The 19123-nt window shown below is 52.2% G+C and overlaps 5 protein-coding genes across 5 annotated transcripts; 1 reads left to right on the plus strand and 4 right to left on the minus strand.

The window, feature by feature from the left end:
• Positions 1-3868: 3868 nt before the first annotated feature.
• M431DRAFT_174324 (hypothetical protein) lies at positions 3869-4410 on the minus strand. Its single transcript, XM_024913062.1, has one exon. It carries the CDS (start codon positions 4350-4352, stop codon positions 4077-4079), a length of 276 nt encoding a protein of 91 aa, XP_024779901.1. The 5' UTR covers positions 4353-4410; the 3' UTR covers positions 3869-4076.
• Positions 4411-7908: 3498 nt separating this feature from the next.
• M431DRAFT_502327 (hypothetical protein) lies at positions 7909-9492 on the minus strand. Its single transcript, XM_024918142.1, has one exon. The coding sequence runs from the start codon at positions 9183-9185 to the stop codon at positions 8373-8375; it is 813 nt and encodes a 270-aa protein (XP_024779902.1). The 5' UTR covers positions 9186-9492; the 3' UTR covers positions 7909-8372.
• Positions 9493-10331: 839 nt separating this feature from the next.
• Positions 10332-13795, minus strand: M431DRAFT_103482 (hypothetical protein). Its single transcript, XM_024911521.1, has 5 exons — positions 13070-13795; positions 11773-12902; positions 11586-11704; positions 11282-11516; positions 10332-11203 (listed from the first exon to the last, which is right to left on the minus strand). The coding sequence occupies exons 1-5, from the start codon at positions 13340-13342 to the stop codon at positions 10516-10518; spliced, it is 2445 nt and encodes an 814-aa protein (XP_024779903.1). The 5' UTR covers positions 13343-13795; the 3' UTR covers positions 10332-10515.
• A 1466-nt stretch (positions 13796-15261) lies between these two features.
• On the minus strand, positions 15262-16593 carry M431DRAFT_502329 (hypothetical protein). Its single transcript, XM_024918143.1, has 3 exons — positions 16507-16593; positions 15934-16356; positions 15262-15871 (listed from the first exon to the last, which is right to left on the minus strand). The coding sequence occupies exons 2-3, from the start codon at positions 16351-16353 to the stop codon at positions 15500-15502; spliced, it is 792 nt and encodes a 263-aa protein (XP_024779904.1). The 5' UTR covers positions 16354-16356; positions 16507-16593; the 3' UTR covers positions 15262-15499.
• A 1072-nt stretch (positions 16594-17665) lies between these two features.
• On the plus strand, positions 17666-19060 carry M431DRAFT_73774 (hypothetical protein; the record flags this gene model as incomplete). Its single annotated transcript, XM_024922158.1, has 3 exons — positions 17666-18190; positions 18250-18728; positions 18787-19060. 3 exons carry the CDS (start codon positions 17666-17668, stop codon positions 19058-19060), a joined length of 1278 nt encoding a protein of 425 aa, XP_024779905.1.
• Positions 19061-19123: the final 63 nt, after the last annotated feature.

A 19123-nucleotide genomic window follows, 5' to 3' on the forward strand; every position in this document is an offset into this window, starting at 1 on the left:
TGCGTTGCGTTGCGTTGATTTTCTGGCTTCGAACAGGCGGGATGGCGGATTGTTTTGTTTTGGTTCGAAGGCGCAACTAGGAATTGGAATGAATTGGGCGAAGCGAACGAGGAAGCAAAAGCAAAAGCAAGAAGAAAAATCAAAGCAAAAAATTCAATAGAAACACACAAGAAAACGAGTGAAGTGAAGTGTAAAAAGAGCGAGGAGTTGTGCGCGAGAAGAGACAAGAGACAAGAGAGAACAGGGAGAAGAAACGCAGGGAGAGGATAAGGATAAGGAGGAGTTAGGAAGAAGAATGTGCGTGTGAGAGCGCGAGCAATGGGAAGGTGAGGCCGGGCGGTTGTGGCTGCGGGAGGGAAAGAGAAGAAAGGAAGGAACGGCGCCTGTACGAGAGTACGCCGCGCAAAGTACTGCCAGGTACTGCTGCGCGGTACTTTGCAAGGTAGCGCAAGGTATGGCCGTGGCCTGGGGACCGCTGCGGAGTAGCCCAGTACGGGGCCGGTACTTTGTCGCAGGTACACGTGCTAACGGCTGGCCAAGGCTCCGGCTGCGCGAGCGTGCTAGCGGGCTTTAGCAGGGCCCAAGTAGCTTCTAGTACCTGGTTTAGCGCTGCAGCTGGCCTTCAGTGGGCAATCGCAGCGCCCGGGACAGCCCGTGAAATTGTAGCAGGATTAGGCGAGCCAGGAATCAAATAAAAGCAAATCGAGAGGCACAGAGAGGCGACGAGGGGCTTGCTGTAGCAAATAGAGTGGCGGCAGCAGAATCGAGGTTAGCGGGGGCTGTTTTGTTCTGTGCTGTGCTGTGCTGTGCTGTGCTGTTTTTGCGCTGTTGGCGATTTATTGCTTGCAAATAGTAATTGTAATTGTAATAAGACCTGTAGCAATAATACCGTACCTGGATGGGTAAGGTACAGTACAGTACAGCTGAGGTACTCGCGCGTCTTGTAGATGTCTTGTGCTGCGTCGCACAAACGGTACCGCCGGCCGAGGTACTCGTGCTACCTAGCAGGTACCTTTCTAAGCTTCTGGGCTCTCTTCTCTGTCGGGGGGTTTTCGAAAAGTGCGCCGGCTTCCGGGGGGGTCAGGCCTTTGGGCAGGGAGACGAGGTAAGACACAAAATCATCATGTTAATAAAATCATAAAACCAATGCCTGCCTACCTAGTACATATGCTTGTTAGGCAGAAGAGGCAGTAATAACCATGATAGGTAATAATGGAATGTACTCGTAATATAGAATATAGTAGGTAATAAACGGGCTGAAACAAGGTGATGGCCAGTACGGAGCCAAGTAGCGCCAGTTAGCACCGTTAGAAGCAGCACGATACGATATGATACGGTGCTGGGTGGGTAAGGGAAAAAAGGCCCCGAGTTTTGCGTGTATCGGGATGAGAGAGTGAGAGAGAGAGATGGCGAGATGGAGACGGAACGGCGGAGATGGAGAGATAAGGAAAGGGCGCGGGAAACAAGGAGGCCGAGAGCTGGAGAAGAGGAAAAAGATGCGCAGACCAGAACCAGACCAGACTGGGGGGGTCGGTTCAGACATAAGACTGAACAGATCAAGTCAGTCCAAAAGCAACCGTACAGAGTACAGTACATGGATCAAGTCGAGTCCAGCTCAGAGGGCATGGAGTTTGCCTTGCTCGGGGCCAATCCATGTCTCTTTTGGCGTGGAGAATGCGTGCAATCAAAAATCAAAAACCAAAACACCCCCGAACGGATTAGCGGTGGATTGTCCACCCTCTTGCTGCAAGATGTGAGCCTGTATGTATGTATGTAGACCATGTATGTACAAGTGCAGTCAGTGGTTGATTGGGCTTTGCGCTTGGGGGCTGGAATTTGCAGCTACTGAAGCAAAAGCAAGCATTCAAGTTTGGAAGCATGTGCGAGGGCTCGATCGCGGAGAGAGATGCGGCGGCAGTACTGGGTACAAGCCCATGTAAGAGGGAATGGGGGGAGGAGACGCAGGCTTGGCCGCATTACGATCAGGATATGTGTGTATATTATACAGGCCCTAGGATGGCAGCACAGCCAATAGATGGGCAGCTACAGCAGTAATAGCAAGGAGAAAAGAGGAGACGGTGAGGCCCAGAGCAGACGAGACGACACCAGAATGCAAAGTAAAAACAGACAGCGAGGATGCGGATGCAGATGCAGATGCAGACGAGAGCGAGCCAAGGACAAGACAAGAGGCTAGGGAGGAGGTGGGCAGAGGCGAGCAGGCAAGCGAAGGCCGGGGGAAAGATGGAATTTGCATTTCTGATTGCTTGCCCAATTGTTTGTTTTCTCCTCACAGAAAGGAAAAGCAATGCAAGCCCCGGCGATTTATTGGCGGAAGCTGAAAAAACAAAATGATGCATCCCGGGCTAGCCTCGATGGACAAGACAAAAAATGACGAGGTAAAATTAAAAAATAAATCAACAAAACAAACAAAACGATAAAATCACATCAAATGACGAGTGAGAAAGCAGCTAAGGGCAACTACTCCAGAGCTAATACAGGTACCACGCCCTCACTCTTACCTGTTCCGGGCCAAGTGCTTCTCTTCTGTACGTGCTAATGCACCCTGGATCCGTCCGGCTGATGAATGGATTTGTAACTTGGGTGCTTGGATCGCGTCGGGGGGGGGGGGGGGGGGGGGGGGAGGGGGAGAATAGACGCAAGTCCGTGCTGTGTTTAGCTGATGATGGGTTGCTTGTTCCTTGTCCCCAAGTTTACTGCTTTTCTGGGCAAAGTGCGAAGGCCCGGCACTAGCACTCGACTCGGGTTAAATTGCTCGCAGCTCTGGGGGTACAAGTAAGAAGAGAGGATTTGCATTTGCTTTTTTTGATTAATCTGTGAGGTAGGACCGGGGTTTATTACCTTGAAGCTACAAAGCACTAAGAGCTTGGTTTAGTCTCGCGGGTCCGCCTAGGAAGGATGGGCGGATCCCCAGTGAGAATGTCTTGGATTTGGAGCCTTTTTTCTCTGCTTGGTGCTGCAGGTCTCGATCGGCATGGAGGGCCACGGCACGGCATCTGTGTAAGATGGATCAGTTGGTGGCTTGTCGGGACAGCGCTGAAGAGAGACAGCGAGACAAGTGACAAGAGACGAGAGACAGAGAATCAGAGAGACAGACAGAGAGACTGTGGTGCGTTGCTGCGGTGCCTGATTCGTGCGAGCGAGCACAAGCACCTTTGCGTCGGTGCTACCGTGGTCTGTTTATTTCTCTCGCTGGCTTCTATTTGGCTGCCTTGTGAAGGTAGCATGGATGCATCTCAACGTGTGATTACATTACCTTAATATGTACTGCAGCTCTGTCTCAGCCGCGAACAACCAAGTACCCAACATGAACCATCGCCATCTCCAGCCCGTACCTCAACTCGGCACAGGGCGGTTGATGTCACCTCCATCGGACTTCCGTGCTCCTCCCTCTCCATCTCACTGCCCGCAAATCTCTGTCGATCAAATAGAATCCATGACAAGGGCCACCCCAAGAAAAGAATCAGAAAAGAAAAAAACGACAAAAACGAGCCATGACGATGCTGTTCCCACTTCTTCGTGATGTAGCCCCCCCGTGTTACCAGCAATAGCAGCAATCCGTGCGCTCTCTAGCGTGACAAGCCAGCAATTCCCATCTCCGTTTTGCTTATTTCTCCATCTCCCATCTCCCGTTGTTCATGGATGAGATGTACTCACAAGTACGCGGTACTCGTATCGGTACATGGAGAACCATGCAGCCATACTTCAATGTACTCATCGTGCCACTACGAGTACTGTACCAATGGAATTGAAGGCAACGTGAGGTAGTACTTTATACGGAGTAGACAGTGTGCATGGACGGCTGCGAAATCTTGTTGGTCCATGTGCAAAATACGCGTTTACAGGCGGTCGGATGTCCGTTCTCTGTTGATCAATGTCTCTCTGTAATTTTTTATTTTAATCTATGTGCTTAATTGCTTTTGACTTCGGCGATTACTACGGAGTTCGACAAACCTTGACCTGCTGAACGGCTGGAAAACGGCGGAACGTGACTGGTTCGGGTAGGGTGATATCGATCCCCTCGTCCCCTACCACACATTTTCTTTTTTCTCTTTTTCTCACACTCTTTTTCTTGGTCTTCTTTTCTTTTTTTTGTTTAGCTCAGGGGTGCGCGGGTGTCTTTGAGTTGTCTGGGCGTAAAGTGCGTGTGAGAGTGTGTGTGTGTGATTGTGTGAGTGTGAGTGGGAAATCAAAGCTGTGTGGCAGCAGGGATAGCCATGGCTTCTCTGCCACGACACAGAGTAAAAAAGACAATTAATAAACGGCACTAACACGCTCGAACCAATGACAACATGCAGCCCCTGTCGCTCCATTCCACGCCAACACAATTTCATAAAAAAGGAACCCAACGAAGACAACAGCGTGAAAAGCGAACAAGCCTGGCCTGCCTCTCCCCCCTGTTGGAGTAGCACTCGTAGTAGCTCACAATTAACCCGCAGAGGCGTGTCTAGCCAAGGCCGAAGCAGGCGACGGGTCGTATTGACTTGAGATGGTCGATGCTCATATGCATCTCATCAGCGCCTGTGCCTGTGCCTGCGCGCGTGTGCCGTACGCTCGGGCTTTTCTCGTCTTGCTGACCTACTGTTTTCTCTCTGGTTTATTTTTCCCCTTCTTTTTTTTTTTGCGCGCTTCCCTTTTTGCGTGGGAGCGTGAGAGAGAAACGGGACAGGGGGGCTGCTGCTTACAGAGAGAAAACGGTTTGCGGGTTCAGGGATGAGCGGGCAAAAGTGAGTCAAATGTCTCAGCCTCTTCTGCAATTGATTCAATTCAAAGGGCCCCCAAGAGGGAAAGGAAACGAGCCGAGCCAAAGAAATTTCTTCAATCCACGAGATCTGTTTCAAACGGCTGAAACCTTTTGCGACGATCTCTTGGCCAGAATCAGCAATAAACCAGGCACATCGACGCCATCTCTTTTTTTTTTCCTTTCTGATCTTCACTCACACTAATGCACCGTCGACACCACAACTCTCTCACCTTGTTCCGCCTTTCTCACTTTCTTTTCTTTGTTTACTACTACTATACGATCTTCTTGAGCTAAAGATTTAAAAAATACTTCAAACCGTCATCACAGACCACTTTCCCCTCCCAGGCACAGAACTAAGTCGCGCACTTCTGGGAAAAGCTGCCGTAGATCGAATGGCGATGGACTTTCTGAAACACTTGAGCTGCGGCTGAGTTCGGAGCTACTCGCTTTAGCACCAGAAACAAGCAAAAGCCATCATCGCGAGTATCTTCAAGTACCTCCTCTCGTCTCAGCGACGCCCGTATTTGGTAACAGTAATCACGAGCAGACTTGGCAGTAGTTGAAACATCAAACGCTCAACAGGCTCCGTCATTCTCACGCGCCGGGCCGTGAGACTTGGATGAGGATAAAGTACTAGTACTGGCGCTGTAATACAACCCGCGCGTCATAAACGGGGATCCCCTCTCCCCCCCTTGTCTTGAAATACGGAGTGCTCCGTATTACCATCCCCCATCCCGCTCCGTAATGGCTCTACGCCGAATCGAGATTTGCCCATCATGTATCATGTCATGGCTCATCTAGTTTCCGTACAGTAGAAGCACACTGTTAAACTCTCTTTAAATCTGGTCTGATTTATGATGTAATGCCAATGCCAAGGAGATATTGGCTCTATCAATGCATCTTTACACATGTCTCTCTTACTCCGTGACGATGCATCTTTCAAGCACAAATCTCCGCTTCGACAAATTCTTCAACTCAAAGGAGCAACGCTCGACGCCAAGCAAGTACTGCAATCATATGAGCATGGGATCATGATACAGTCCAAGGTTGCATCTCCAGCACAGCCTCAACATCGCACTCTTGTAACCGATTCAACAAGTCGGCTCATTATCAGTCAGAGAAACAGACAGAACAAAACAAGAAACGCCAGAATCAGCTCCAGAAAAAAAAAAGACCAAACCCCCATGCCTGCCTGACTAAAAAGCCCCTGGCGCAGCCGCGCTGTCGGAGATAGATTGGGGCTTCCCAATTTTTTTTCCTCTTTCGCAGTAACAATGGTTCAGAAGCCGAGGCTTCCCTTCTCTTTCTCTCTCTTTGAGAATCCTTCGGCCACCAACCCCGAGTTCTCGGTGATACGATATGAATGAACAGTAGTTATCAAGACGTGGTCGTAAGAGGAAGCTCATCTAAAAAAGATTTGCACACACGCACCCAACAAACGTCTTACACGCATCAAAAGCGTTGCATCGCCCAAGCAATTCCAATCCTTCACTATTCCCAGCACCCGTCATTCCCGCGCGAGGCTGTCATCCAATGTCACCCTTACCACCCACCCTCAACTAAACAGAAAACGAACAACTCGGACAAAGATTGAGAGAAAAAACGTGGCTTTCAAGTTTGGATATCCCCCTCCCCTCCCATCTCTCCACTTTGGTCGCGAAGCCAACCGGCACGTTTCCCTTTGTGGTTTCTTCTCTTCTTGTTCCCTTGCCACCCCGGGATAAGTCTTTTCGAGGCTTACCCCTGCCAGGCTGCAGCTCCTGTCATTTCTTATCATCATTACGAAGACAAAGCCACGAAAGAAGACAAACACCGGTCTATTCTTTTCCTTTCCGAATTGTGATAAGCTAGAACAAAAACTCCTCGTGGCAAGCCCTTTCACGTTTCATCATCTCCTCTCCCCTAGTCAGGACTCTCTTCCATTTGCCACCCCAAATCACAAACATAAGCCACATCTATCTATAGACAACACGCATTCATCCTTCGTTTATTCCAAAAAATGACTTCTCAAGATCCTTCATTAACGCATGAAATCATCAAAAGAGAAAGGTCCACTTCCCGCTTAGACCCGGATCCCTTCTCCACGGAAAACGTGTCAAAGTGGCAACAAGGGGAAACCCAAACCCTGAAATTCTTCTCATGAATACGATAAGTTCTACCGAGCAGGAAATGAAAAAGCCACAGTGACAGCGAATCCCGATTAATAATGCTTGCGGAGAAGAAGGAAAACAAGGTTAGTCATTCATTGATTGATCACATCATGTATGCCAAATAAAAAAAAAAACAAGGGACGCATGAATTGTGTGATATCAGACCACAAGGTTTTTTTGCCTGTCAAGCAAGGGTCCGTAAATTAAAGATTGTGCTTCCTCGCTTCGCTTCCTAGTAGTAGCAAAAAGAAGTTCGACGAGAAGAAATTAAATCACGTCACATCACATCAAGGTCAAATCATCGCGGTTCCTTGATACACATGTTATCAACCTGCTACTGCACATGTTTGTCTGTTTGTTTAGTTGTTTGTTTGATACAGCAACTCAGCACCGCCGCCCCCTGAATTAATAGAATGCAGCAAAGTGTACTCCGCAAGCCACAGATAGATACAGTAGGGACTCATATTAGCCAGAGATGCTTGGAGATAGGAAATAGGTAGTTGATAGATGATACAAGTTGACAAAAGAAAAAGAGCTACAAACATAGTCTCAACTCCCCGATTCGTACAGGTATACAAAAGTTCTTTCACAAAAATACAAAACATCAGAATATAAATAAACGAGCACAATTAATCCCGTCCAGTCCGCCGCATCAAACACAAGCAAGAAAACCTCTGATAGCATGACCAAACCCTTCGTTTTTCCCTCTCAAAGAAACACCAACAACACGAGTACATATCAATGCAATAGTATCACCCAACCAGGATAACACCTTGTGTCTATGACGAAAACAGTTCTTCTTGCGCTCGCTGTCCCACGGCTATTCTTCTTTCCATGGTATCCCGAAAGCTTGTCTCTCATCTCCGTTCGACAGGGACAAGGGGCCCGGAGCACGTAACAAACAACCAGGATATATAGTATCCTTCTCCTCCCTCACCCTTGCCCAGCTGATAGCTTCTCGTTTAAAAGAAGAAGAGAAGAGAAGAAAAAAAGGCAACGCAGTGATGCCGCGGCATCTGCCAAAGCGGACCCCCAGCCAATCCCCGGGTTGACATCCATCTCCCTCTCCACTCGTATCTCCGCGTATGCCGGCTGCGTCAGAGTCGTCTGTAAATGCTTCCATCACGATGCCTGTGCCTGTATTACAGCGGCCTTCCTCTGTGCCTTGGTACTGACAAGAAGGAGCCGCTAAAAAGAATTGTCTCAAGTTTCCACCCCTTTCATATATAGAAACAACAGCCTGTACGCCATTCCCACTCAAATCCAGATGAGTCCAGTCCGGTCCAGCCCTATCCAGTCCTATCCGCTTCGCTCCGAGACCAGAACCGAACCGTATCACATATATATCTCGCCAAAAGATAAGACAAAGTTGCGCATGTGCTTCGGTAGCACCAATATAAGTTATATAGCGAGAGAGAAGATGAACGAGCGCCACCGCTCCATGGCCAGCTCGACAGCCATCAGCCGCTCGTGCTAAAGTAGTAATTCTCCCACAGATATTCGTAGTCCTGTAGGATTCCGGCGATGAAGCCTGGCATTCTGCTCGTCACCCCGTTGACGGCTCCCTTAGTCACGTTCTCGTAAAAGGCACCGCGCATCATCCACCAGATCATGGCCCAGCCTCTCTTGTTCCACTCGTCTCGCTCCAGAGCCGAGGTTCGCAGGCTGCGCTGGCGGAGCTGGCGAGCGACGTATTCGACGGTCACACCCACTAGCCACGGCGTCCACGACTTCTTGTTCTTTGTCCTAGCCAGCGCCACTGCGTAGATCAAGGGCGTCAGAATGTGCAGCATCTCGGCAAACTGGCCGCCTCCTTGCAGAGTGTTTAGGAGCTTGTTGGCAGGTTTAATGTCGTCGGCTGTCAGGACGCGCCCCAGGAGGTACGAACCAACATCGCCAGGGTTGGGCAACGACGGCAAGCTCATGCCCGTCCGCGGCATTGTCCATTCCTTCTCGTACGCAGGTTTCGGCGGCGTGCTGCTGTTGACGAGGACGGTGGATCCGTTGGGCGAAGTCTCGTCCATCAGCTCGCTCTCGCTCCTGTCCGTCACCAGATCCTCGTCGACATCGTCGTCCTCAGGAATAGGCTCTCGCTCCGGCAGCACCGGTGTGACGAGCGGGCGCGACCGCGTCACGCGCAGCAGGATGAGGCGGCAAAAGGCCTTGATGGCCTCGAGCAGCACGATGACGTTCCACCGGGACTTTTCGCCGCCGCGCCGCTTGGCGCTCATTTCGCACAGCAGCTCCGTGTAGACGACCATCTGCAGCACCATGGCTATCCTGCGGTACGTCTTGCTCTTCTGCGTCCAGTACCGCGTGTAGCGCGCATGAGCCGACCGGACTGGCGGCGTCGGCAGCTTGGACACTGCCTGCGAGAGGATGCCGTCGTGGTAGAGCGACAGCAGCTGGACGCCCGAGTGAATCGACTCGGAGGCGATTTCAGCATCGCGAAAGCGGCCTTTTTTGTGGTGAAGCAGCAACAGTTAGCTTGAGCTGCCACCTTTAGCGGAGGAGAGAGAGATGGACAGAATCAAACCTGGAATAATATACGTCAAGCTCCTCAGCGCGCTCTCAATCTGCGACACCTGGCCGGCGTTCTTGGTGATGAATTCGTCGTACATGCCGAGCCATTTCGGCGGCATCGACAGGATCTGGCCGGCCGTTACGCGCCGCTGCGGCCGATTGGGCGCCGGCTTTGTTACATTTGCCGACATTGCATCTGCTTTCTGCGTCTGTTTGCTTCGTGTCTCGTCTAGGCGACTCTCGTCCAGGCGTTCTCGTCTTTGGATGTCCTGAATCACTCTATCGCGTGTTCACTGTAGCTGTAGCTGTGACTCTCGGGCTACTTCTCAGACGCCCAGCGCTTGTTTGCTTCGCGTCCCGCCTATTGTGCTCCCTCGTAGTCGCCGAGCACCATGTCGAGGCGGCGATTGGCGATTGGCGGTTGTTTCGTTGTTTGTTGTTTGTTGATGGCAAGTTGAGATTTCAGCTGTGCGGCACGAGGTCCAATGATACCAGGAGATGACGCTCAGTGGAAGCCGAGGTACAATACGCCATTCATTAAACGCCCCTTGTGGCGCATGGCCGAGGAGCTGCCTGTGGCTGTGGCTGGGATTGCTGAATGCAGCATTGCTTATCTACCCTGCATCTTCCTCGTGATTTTGGGGGAAATCATGATGCTATTTCCAAAGCATCGATATATGGAAAATAAATTATGGATGAGATAGATTGCCTTTGATAATATACACAAGTATAATATTGGAAGGTTAATCATAGGCGTATTGTATGTGGACGGTTGAATGTTCGAAGCCAAATGGTATGGTCCGTTAACCATCCAGCATGATCCGAGAACAAATCCTCCAGCACTTCAAAAGATCAACATCACATTATAAAGGGACGCCTTGGTACATAAAAGAGTTGGAAGCAAGTAACAAATTGGTTTATTCCTTTTACTATATACCAAGAATCCCTCCACACCATGATAAAGCAAGTTCCCAATGGTATCCAAACCCAGTCCGCGTCCGTGAGGCGCACCGCTTCGTTTATATGTACGCAACCCCGAAGTATTACTACAATAGAAAAGAGGAAAAAGGAACAGCCGCATCAAATCTTGATGAAACCAGCCTGCTCCAGTTCCGGGCCAATAGGCAGCAGCGGTCTCCCCTGCATCGGAAACGGCCAGAAGAGCGGGTTCTCCGCCGTCTCGGCCGTCTTCTTGATGTTGGGCGCCTGCAGCGTTTCCACCATCTCGGCGCTGGGCCCCCAGCCGCACATGAAGTCGCTCTCCTGAACGTTGGGCGCAAAGAAGTTGAGGCTGCTCGAGTAAGGCCTCACCAGGTTGTCGGGGTCTTCCGGCGGCACCTTGTCGCCGTCGACATTGACCTCAATGTTCCACTTCTTGGCCAGGTATCGCAAGATGTTCAACGCTTGCTCGGCAAAGTGGTGGCACGGCGCCATCTCTGTCAGATCCGCAATGCCCCGGCTGAGGGCCTCGGACACACGTGGGTCTATTTTGGCTGCCTTCTTCATCTTCTCTTCGCTGGTTTCAGAGCCGTCGCTCTTGACCATGCTAGCACCTATCGCCAGATGCATAATGGCCGACGTCAGGACGAAATATGGTACAAATGACGGCGTCCTACGAAGCGTATAGAGCTGGGCATAGGACGTTAATAAGCCCTGGATCGCATCGGCAGCTTGCGAACAAACGTCTCGCGGCGATACCTTGGACCCGATGATACGGAGCTTGATCAGGGGCCTGAAGAGGAGGAGGATGGCGAAATGATAGTACATGCTGTTTTCACACAAGTCACAAACATCAGCATCAAGTAGCCACGAAAGGCCAGGGTAGGAGGAAGAGGGTTCTGCTTACTGAGCAAACAAGACAGCCGGAGTAAAGTTGTGTCCCAACCTCAAAACCTCGGGGATGCGGTCGTACCAGTTTAGGTACTGGGTGTAAATATTCAGGAGATCCCGCGCGGTAAGCGGCCTCCCGGGAGAATGGAGAACATAAAGAGACTGGTGGACAAGCTCACTGAGCTCGCAAAAACACTTGTAAACTGAACGTACATTGGATGGCTGTTCGCAAGACCGCTGCAACGGCTCGCCTTCGGATACATCATCGTCAGCATGCAGGCCCTTAGTATTCACTCCAAAGGTAGTCGTGCGATCCTCACCGTCGTCGGTATACGGTACCCAGAGCGAGGCTTCTATGTCGCTGATGATGGCCGGTTTGGGTGGCAGGTGAGGAAAGCACGAGCACTGCGGTAGCGAGCCCGTGGCTAGAGACCATGCACTGGAGGGGGGGGGAGTCAGGTTAGATTTTTTCAGAATGAAGAGGTGATGGCCAGATTCAAAACTCACTGATCCAAGGCAAAGGCTCCCCAAAAGGTTGCCGACTGCACTGCCAGCTCATCTTCGTCGTCCTCGTCGTGGATGCGATGCAGGCCCATCTCCACAGCGAGCCTTATGCTCTGGCCGGCGTAATACCAGCTCTCCGAGTCACGGCCGCAGCTGGCCTCGCGGATCGACATGATGCCCAGAGCCTGGATGGTCGTCAACGAGTGGTGGTCCGTCTCCTCGTTGAAGAGTCGTTGGCTCTCCTTGAAGAAGTGATCGCCGGAGGAGTAGGGGTCGTTGGGGTTGGCTCTGGTCATGGGCTGGGTAGAGAATCGACAGCCAAGGGCAAGCAGCGCATTGACGAGTATTGGGGAGCAGTACCGATGTCTTCCATCCTGAAAATCGCGGAGAAAGTGCTCTTTGCTGAGCGAAGCAAAGGTGGGATACTCCCAGCAAAAGTACAGGGCCAATAGGTGCTGGACCAAGTTAAAATCGTTGGTGATGCTGGTCCAGGTCCCAGCCGGCTGCTTGATTTCAGGCTCGTTCAGAGGCGCCAGAACTTGCTCGATCCCCCGGTATCGGTGCATGCCGTCGGTGAGGTGGGCGGTGTGCATGCTCTCTGCCCATGAGCCAACCCGCGACTGTGGTGCAACACTCATCTCGGAGGTCCAGTTCATGAGGTCCGGGTGAGAGCCGCTCCGGGTCGAGCCGCCCTGGCTTTGCGACGAAAAGTGCCAAGGGCTGGCCGGCCCCCCCATCTCCATGGGAATCGACCCGGGATCCATTGTGAGAGACATGGTCGGAATGGGAGCTCCAGAAGCACCATAGGTTGCCATGGCCAAGTTGTGGTCCATCATGGTGGGATCAGCATGCTGCGCATAGATCGAGCTCGGGGCGGCCTCGGTGACATTGACGCTCCCAAGCCACTCGGAGATGCTGTCGACGGACTGGCCTCCGCGAAGGCGCGCCAGCACCTCTTCCCACAGATGCGGCTGTATCAAGGCGCCAAAGACTTGGTCGGAGGAGCGCTGGCGCAAGCGCAGGGACTCGATTTCCGTACGCAGGGTTTCTTTGGATTGGCGAACGGGAACTTCGTAGACGCAGTCAGCGTCCTTTGTGGTTTTGCAGCGCGCACAAGGCTGCTGGCCGTCGCACTACAAGATGCAAAGCCGCGTTAGCATATCGATACGGCCCTTTACATGAAAAAGGGCATTGAGTGGGCGAGCAGCAAGGAGCACACGCGACCAAGTTCACGCTGACATGGCGTGTGTGTGCTGTCTTTAGCTCGGAAGCCCTCTCTCACTCTCTCTATCTTTCTTACCTTTGCTCGCTTCTTGCGGCATTCCGTGCAGGCATTGGGCGTCACAACCCCCAGCCCACGCCTACGTTTCGACAGCTGAAGCAGCGTGTTGGATGTCGACGGCCCAGCCTGAGTCGTCTGTGACTGCGGCGTCGTGTCGCTCCTGTTGCCGGCGCTGGCGCTGGCGCTGGCGCTGGTGCTGCCATGGTCGTCGTCCGCAACGGCCTTGGCCTTCCCCTTCCCCTTGTCAGCCGCCAGAGGGCGCTTCGGGGGTGTCGAGCCCTTCTTCGGCATGGCGGCAGGGCAATGCTGAGTGTTGAAGGCTCAACTGAACTGCTTCAGCGATGGGGAACCAGGGCGGTTGCAAGGCTCGAAATGCGGTAGCTGCAGCCTCGTGGTGGGATAGACATGCTGCGGGGGGAAAGCTATCCGAGGGCCTTCCAGTTCGGGGGGGAGGCAGGACGGAACTCAGAGGATGGGGCAGGTGGTCTTGCGGGAACCAGCTCAGTGTCGAGGAGGCATCAGAGCCGGTATAAAAAGCACGAATACGGGTGAGGGTGAGGAGGATGAAGTTCTATGCAAGGGAGAGGAAGCGTCGCGATGGATGGAGGCGAGCTTGGCCAGAATAGCGGGGCGGGACGAGCTGCAGTGGCTCCAGCACGTCAGTGCGCATTTCACTCAGCCGCTAGAGCTGTGGGCAGGCCGCTATTCGACCACTAAAGCTCGGGGCCGATTCACCACTGCGCGGGCCCGGAAGCCGCTAAAGCCCACGGGGGCAGCGAAGCTTCCAGTGCGCTCCATGTGCTGTGCTACCTATGTACCTAGCCCCGTGGCGATAGCGCCAACACCCTTCGGCACTTTGGCCGCTGGCGCTCTACTACTGTATCAAGTTACAGATATCGAACCTCGAAATTTAAGCCAGCTCGATCGAGCCTCGCAGTGACCAGACTCCAAAGATAACCCTGAATAGCGGCTGAATGCATCAACTTGGGCAATCCATGTTGATCGTGCCACCAGCTGGGAAAAAGGAAAAATCAGCAGAAACATGACGACAGCAGCAGGGAAGAAAAACGAGGCGCTGCAACTGCAACTCTGCCTGCACGCCCAAAAAAAGCAAAACAGTTGGAGCGCTTGGCTACCTCGCCTTTAATCTCGGCGAGTTACTTGTATCTCTGCCATTGGTGGCCTTGCGACTCTGGAATTTGCAGTTGCAGGCTCAACTCATCCATACATGATACATGCATACGACGGTCGGTAGGCGAACTGATGGTCGTCCAGCAGGGCCCTGCGATCCAATTGATAGGCCTTTCCAGCGATACCGAGTCCCCACAGGCACCTCCAGAATAGCAGCAGCTGCAGCCGCCCCCAATCCCGAGTGGGGGAGCCGGTACCTGTACGGAAGCCAGTGGAGGCGTAACGTCAATGCTACAGGTGATGTATCAACTTCAAGTTCAGCTCAGCCGGGGCAGGGTATTATTGCAGGGCCAAATAAAATCAAGGGAATCAAAAAGCAAGTCCTACGAATGCAAGGCGAGAACACAAGCGTTGTTCTCTCATTGACGTGTCGTGTGAATTCTGCATCTCTCATTCGCTGTGTCTTTTGCAATGCAGCCTTTTCCTTGGCACTGATCAAATATTATTGAGGCGTCCATGTACCTCAAGGGTGCTCTCAATCAGGACTTTCTTGTTGCTGCTCGCGGGGAATGATGCGCCATGAGGTCATTCGAGACTTGAGCGCTACTAAATGGTACCTGTGGTTACACCTAGCTCAGCGTCGCACAAGCGTACAACAGCTGTAGCGCCTCCCGTACAGTCGGGTAGCGGCGGTGTTCCGTAAGGGACCTGGAGCATTGAATGAATGATCCAACATGAACAGTTTGTACAGGTACAGGTACAGCATTCAGCACTTGAACCTTGAACTTGAGAATATCAGTCCACTTTGATAGGCACATGTAGTCAAAAGCCATTGACACATCAATTCCGATCTTGTTATCTGCTAACCTTAGCAACAGGCACTCTACTTTCGTCGTAATTGATCAAGTGCCATTCAATCCATCGTTAGTTCCAATTCACTCCATCTTCGGTTTGGATAAGTGTAGCCCAGTCCTTTAACATCAAATCATTAATACGCAGCCTTGTGATACCCAGATACGGTATCAATATAGTATTACACTGAAGATGCACCAAATCATGACACCACACACCAAATACTAGACGCGAGTTGCTCTGAATTCCGGTTTTCATAAATACTGAATAACACTTTTTTGCTCAGCCTGCCTTTTGCCATAAAAACTTGATGCCCGATCCTAATCCCAGTTACTCAGACCCTATCCTTGCCAAAGCCTTGCCGCCAACGCCACACATGTAAAAATATGCAAGCCCTTTTCCTTAGTGTACACCTTCAAATTGCAAAGCAAGCAAAGTCCACCGTTTGCCGTCCTAATCTCACTACTACCAGCGAAGAGAGCCCCCTAATCTATCAACACCCCTGTCAGGACTTCGGTGGTACTTGCTGGGGCTTGCTGTCCGTTCTCCCTTGCCTGGGCTGCGTCGTCCTACGGTGCCGTATGAGAAGCCTGAGCCCAGGCTCATTTTCCCGAGTGACATGTCACTATCGACTCTATCGTTCTCGATAAAGGCATACCGCTGTGATCTGGGAGTCTCGAACCGCGTTCTAAAGTGTGCTGGCGTCGAGTCTGGGCCCATTATGGGAACATGAGAGAAGGCTGGCGGATGCGCTGGTGCCACTTGTGCCTTGGATCGTCCCCATCCAAGCATGACGTTGGAAAAGATGACGAAGACGGCAATTATGGCAAACATGATCTAGGGAAGTACCTGTTAGTGACTGGGCTGGGATTCATCGAGTTGGGCTGAGATATGCTTACCCATGCCTTGAGATTCATTGCGTCAGCAAATTCGTTGATAACCTCTGCAATCTGCTTGATCGTGACTCTGACACGCATAATGGCGTCGGAGTCTTGAGACATGCAGTCATACCAGTCGTCACACAAGACACGCAGTGCTGGCAGGTCCCTCCTCTTGGCGCACTGATTGCTGGTGTAGTGGTTTTGGCATTCTGTGATGCGAGCCATAATCTCCATCCGGGCCATCTCGTTGGCATTTCGAACGTCTGATCGCACTGCGTCCACAACGCTCCACCCAAAGTACATGATGATGCCCATAATGAAGCAGTTGAGGCCGAGCTGTAGCCACCTGTATATGTGGTCCGGAGCGCCTGGGTATCGATCCATTGTGCCCAGGGCGGACAAAAACCAGCCTTCACGAGGCGGAAGAGTCGGGGCCATCTGGTGCGTCTGCTGCGATGAGGATCCGGGTCGTGATAACACTTTGCTTGGCGATGTGACTCGATAGTCTGTCATGCTCGTCTCCGAATCTGACACATCGCCCTCCCAGTCTCGGGGCAAATGCCTGATCACGCTGCTAACGTCCTTGTCCAGATTGTGCCGCTTCCGCTTCCTAAGCACCTGCAGCTCCTTATCCCTGCTGAGAGGTCGAAGCTCTCCTTTGCCTGTCGCATGCCTCCGAGGGGAGCTCCTGTTGTAGCGAGTGTTCTTGTCAATCTTGGTCGGAGTCGTGTTGCTTATCGTTGCGTCACTCATGCGATCCGACTCGGGGGTGTCGTTGGGTAAGATGGAAACATCGGTTTGCGCTGGGCTGTCGTCGGCGCACGAGACGAAAGAGGCATCCGTGAACGAGGTCTCGGCGTCGGTGAAGGAGGTATCAGACTGTTCGAGTTTCCTTGGTGTTGTGAATGCAGGGTTGCGAAATGGCGGTGCCACAACCTGGGGGGCGAGCTGGGGAGTGAAGAATGATCGCGTGGGCGGCTTTGATGAAGGTGTTCCAAAGACGGAATACGAAGCTGTCGGGGGCGTTGTGGATGGCTTGAGAGTCGAGCCACCAAACACTGCGTGTTGTATCACGGTCAGCTTCTGTAGATTCAACCAATTCGCAGATCCAGATTCTCCTGGCGCGAGCACTTACAGTTATCTGATCTCTTCCTGGCCACCTGGGCAAACGGACTGGTTAGATCGACAGGCCCAGAGTTCTGGTACTCCCACTCCATGGGAGCTTCAAAAGTTCGACGCTCCATGGAGACGCTGAGAAAAAATGGTGGTGATGCGCTGCGATGCGATGTAAAGCGATGTGATGCGATTCTAAACGAGCGAGGTGCAAAAGTAACAGCTTGTGCAATGCATGATGAAGGTTCCGGGATATGCTGCACTCAATATGTAAGCGTCGATTTGCATGGGTTGTTTATTAGCGACCTTGAATGCCGGACATGTGCCAATCGTCAGTGGCAACCAATTAGCCCGGGCCAGAGTAAACAAAAAATTAGCTTGGTGCCTGAGGCTGCACCGCATTAGTTCCGCACCAAGAATGATTATGTCAGCAACGCGCTGCATCTCAAAGGCAACCAGATGGAATGAACCTTTTTTCCCAGCTCAAGACTGTCTCACTTTCTGCTCAGGTTCAACTCATTGCTGGCAACGAGAATTCCATTCGAATCTTGGATCCATTCCCGCGAGATTAGACGTTTTATTTACCTCAGTCTTCTCTCACCTGCCGTCCCGATCAGCACGAGCTGAGCTTCGAACAATGTCTGACCTCGATTCGCCGGCCAACGAGCCAGTCGATGATGGCCAGGAGCAGGAATTCCAGGATGAGGTCGCCGATGCCGACTCTGACCGCGACTCGGATCTCCTGTCGGAAATCGACGAGAATCAGTTCGAAGATTACGATCCCGAGACGGCAAACATTGAGGATCGGCCGGTGGAGATTGACGAGGACATAGCCCGTACTCTCAAGGCCACCAAACGCAAGCGTGCCGAAGGCGAAAAGACCTCCAAGAAGCCGAGAGAGACTCGCCGCGAGAAGCGCAGGGAACGAGATGATGATGCGTCCATGAACGATGGCTCCAGCGGCGAAGCAGAGAAGAAGCCGCGAAGGAAGCGAGCGGAAACCGAGAGGCGCCCAAGAGTCAAGCCGACGTCCCCCCAGCCCGAGGAGAACGATGAAAACCTCACGCCGGAACAGCGACAGAATCGCGAAATCGACAGAGCTCTGGATGCGGCCATGAAGAGTCGTGGAGCTGCCCCGAAGCGCCGGAGAAAGGACGAGATTGTAAGTTCTCTTCCATGAGGATTCTCGTAGGGATTTAGAAATTGACCGCGGATGACTAGGACCTCGAAGATGAGATTGACGAACAGCTGGCTGCGCTCAAGGTCCAGATGGAGCGTGCATGTCAGGCGGATAACCAGGCGCGTGAAGCTGGACAGCCTGCCCTTCACAAGCTCAAGCTACTCCCCGAAGTTGCTGGCCTTTTGAATCGCAACAACGTACAGCATGCCGTGCTCGACCCAGACACAAACTTCTTGCAGCATGTCAAGTTCTTTCTGGAACCGCTCAACGACGGCTCGCTGCCCGCCTACAACATTCAGCGGGATATTTTCACGGCTCTGACGCGTCTCAACATAGAAAAGGAGGCCCTTTTGAGCAGTGGAATCGGCAAGGTCGTCTTGTTCTATACAAGGAGCAAGAAGCCAGAGCCTAGCATCAAGCGAATGGCCGAGAGGCTACTGGGAGAATGGAGCCGTCCAATTCTTAAGCGAACCGATGACTACAAGAAGCGCCACATTGAGACTCGCGAGTTCGATTACGAGTACGTATATCTGTTGTCCTTTCATGTCTATCACGCATTTGCTAACACCATGCTACAGGGCTGCCAAGTTGGCTCAACGCCGCAAGCAAGGCTCTCAGTTTACCCTGTCTCAGCGACCTGCCCAGTCCGCTCGTGATGCCGAACGCGAGCGGATGCTCGCTCCTGTGGGTGGTGGTAACCGGGCTCGCATGGTTAATCTCCCTGCCAGCTACACCATTGCCCCCAAGAGCACCTTTGACGGAACTAGGAACACCGATCACCGACCTCTTGGTGCTGGAGGTATGGAGGCTTTCAGAAAGATGACGCAAAAGAGCAAGAAAAGGGCTGCCTAGAGGGCGTTCTAAAAATTGTGTGCCTTTTCTACCTGTATAACAAGCCAGACATGATGATATTGA

Source organism: Trichoderma harzianum, assembly GCF_003025095.1.
Source record: "Trichoderma harzianum CBS 226.95 unplaced genomic scaffold M431scaffold_1, whole genome shotgun sequence".
NCBI lineage: Eukaryota > Fungi > Ascomycota > Sordariomycetes > Hypocreales > Hypocreaceae > Trichoderma > Trichoderma harzianum.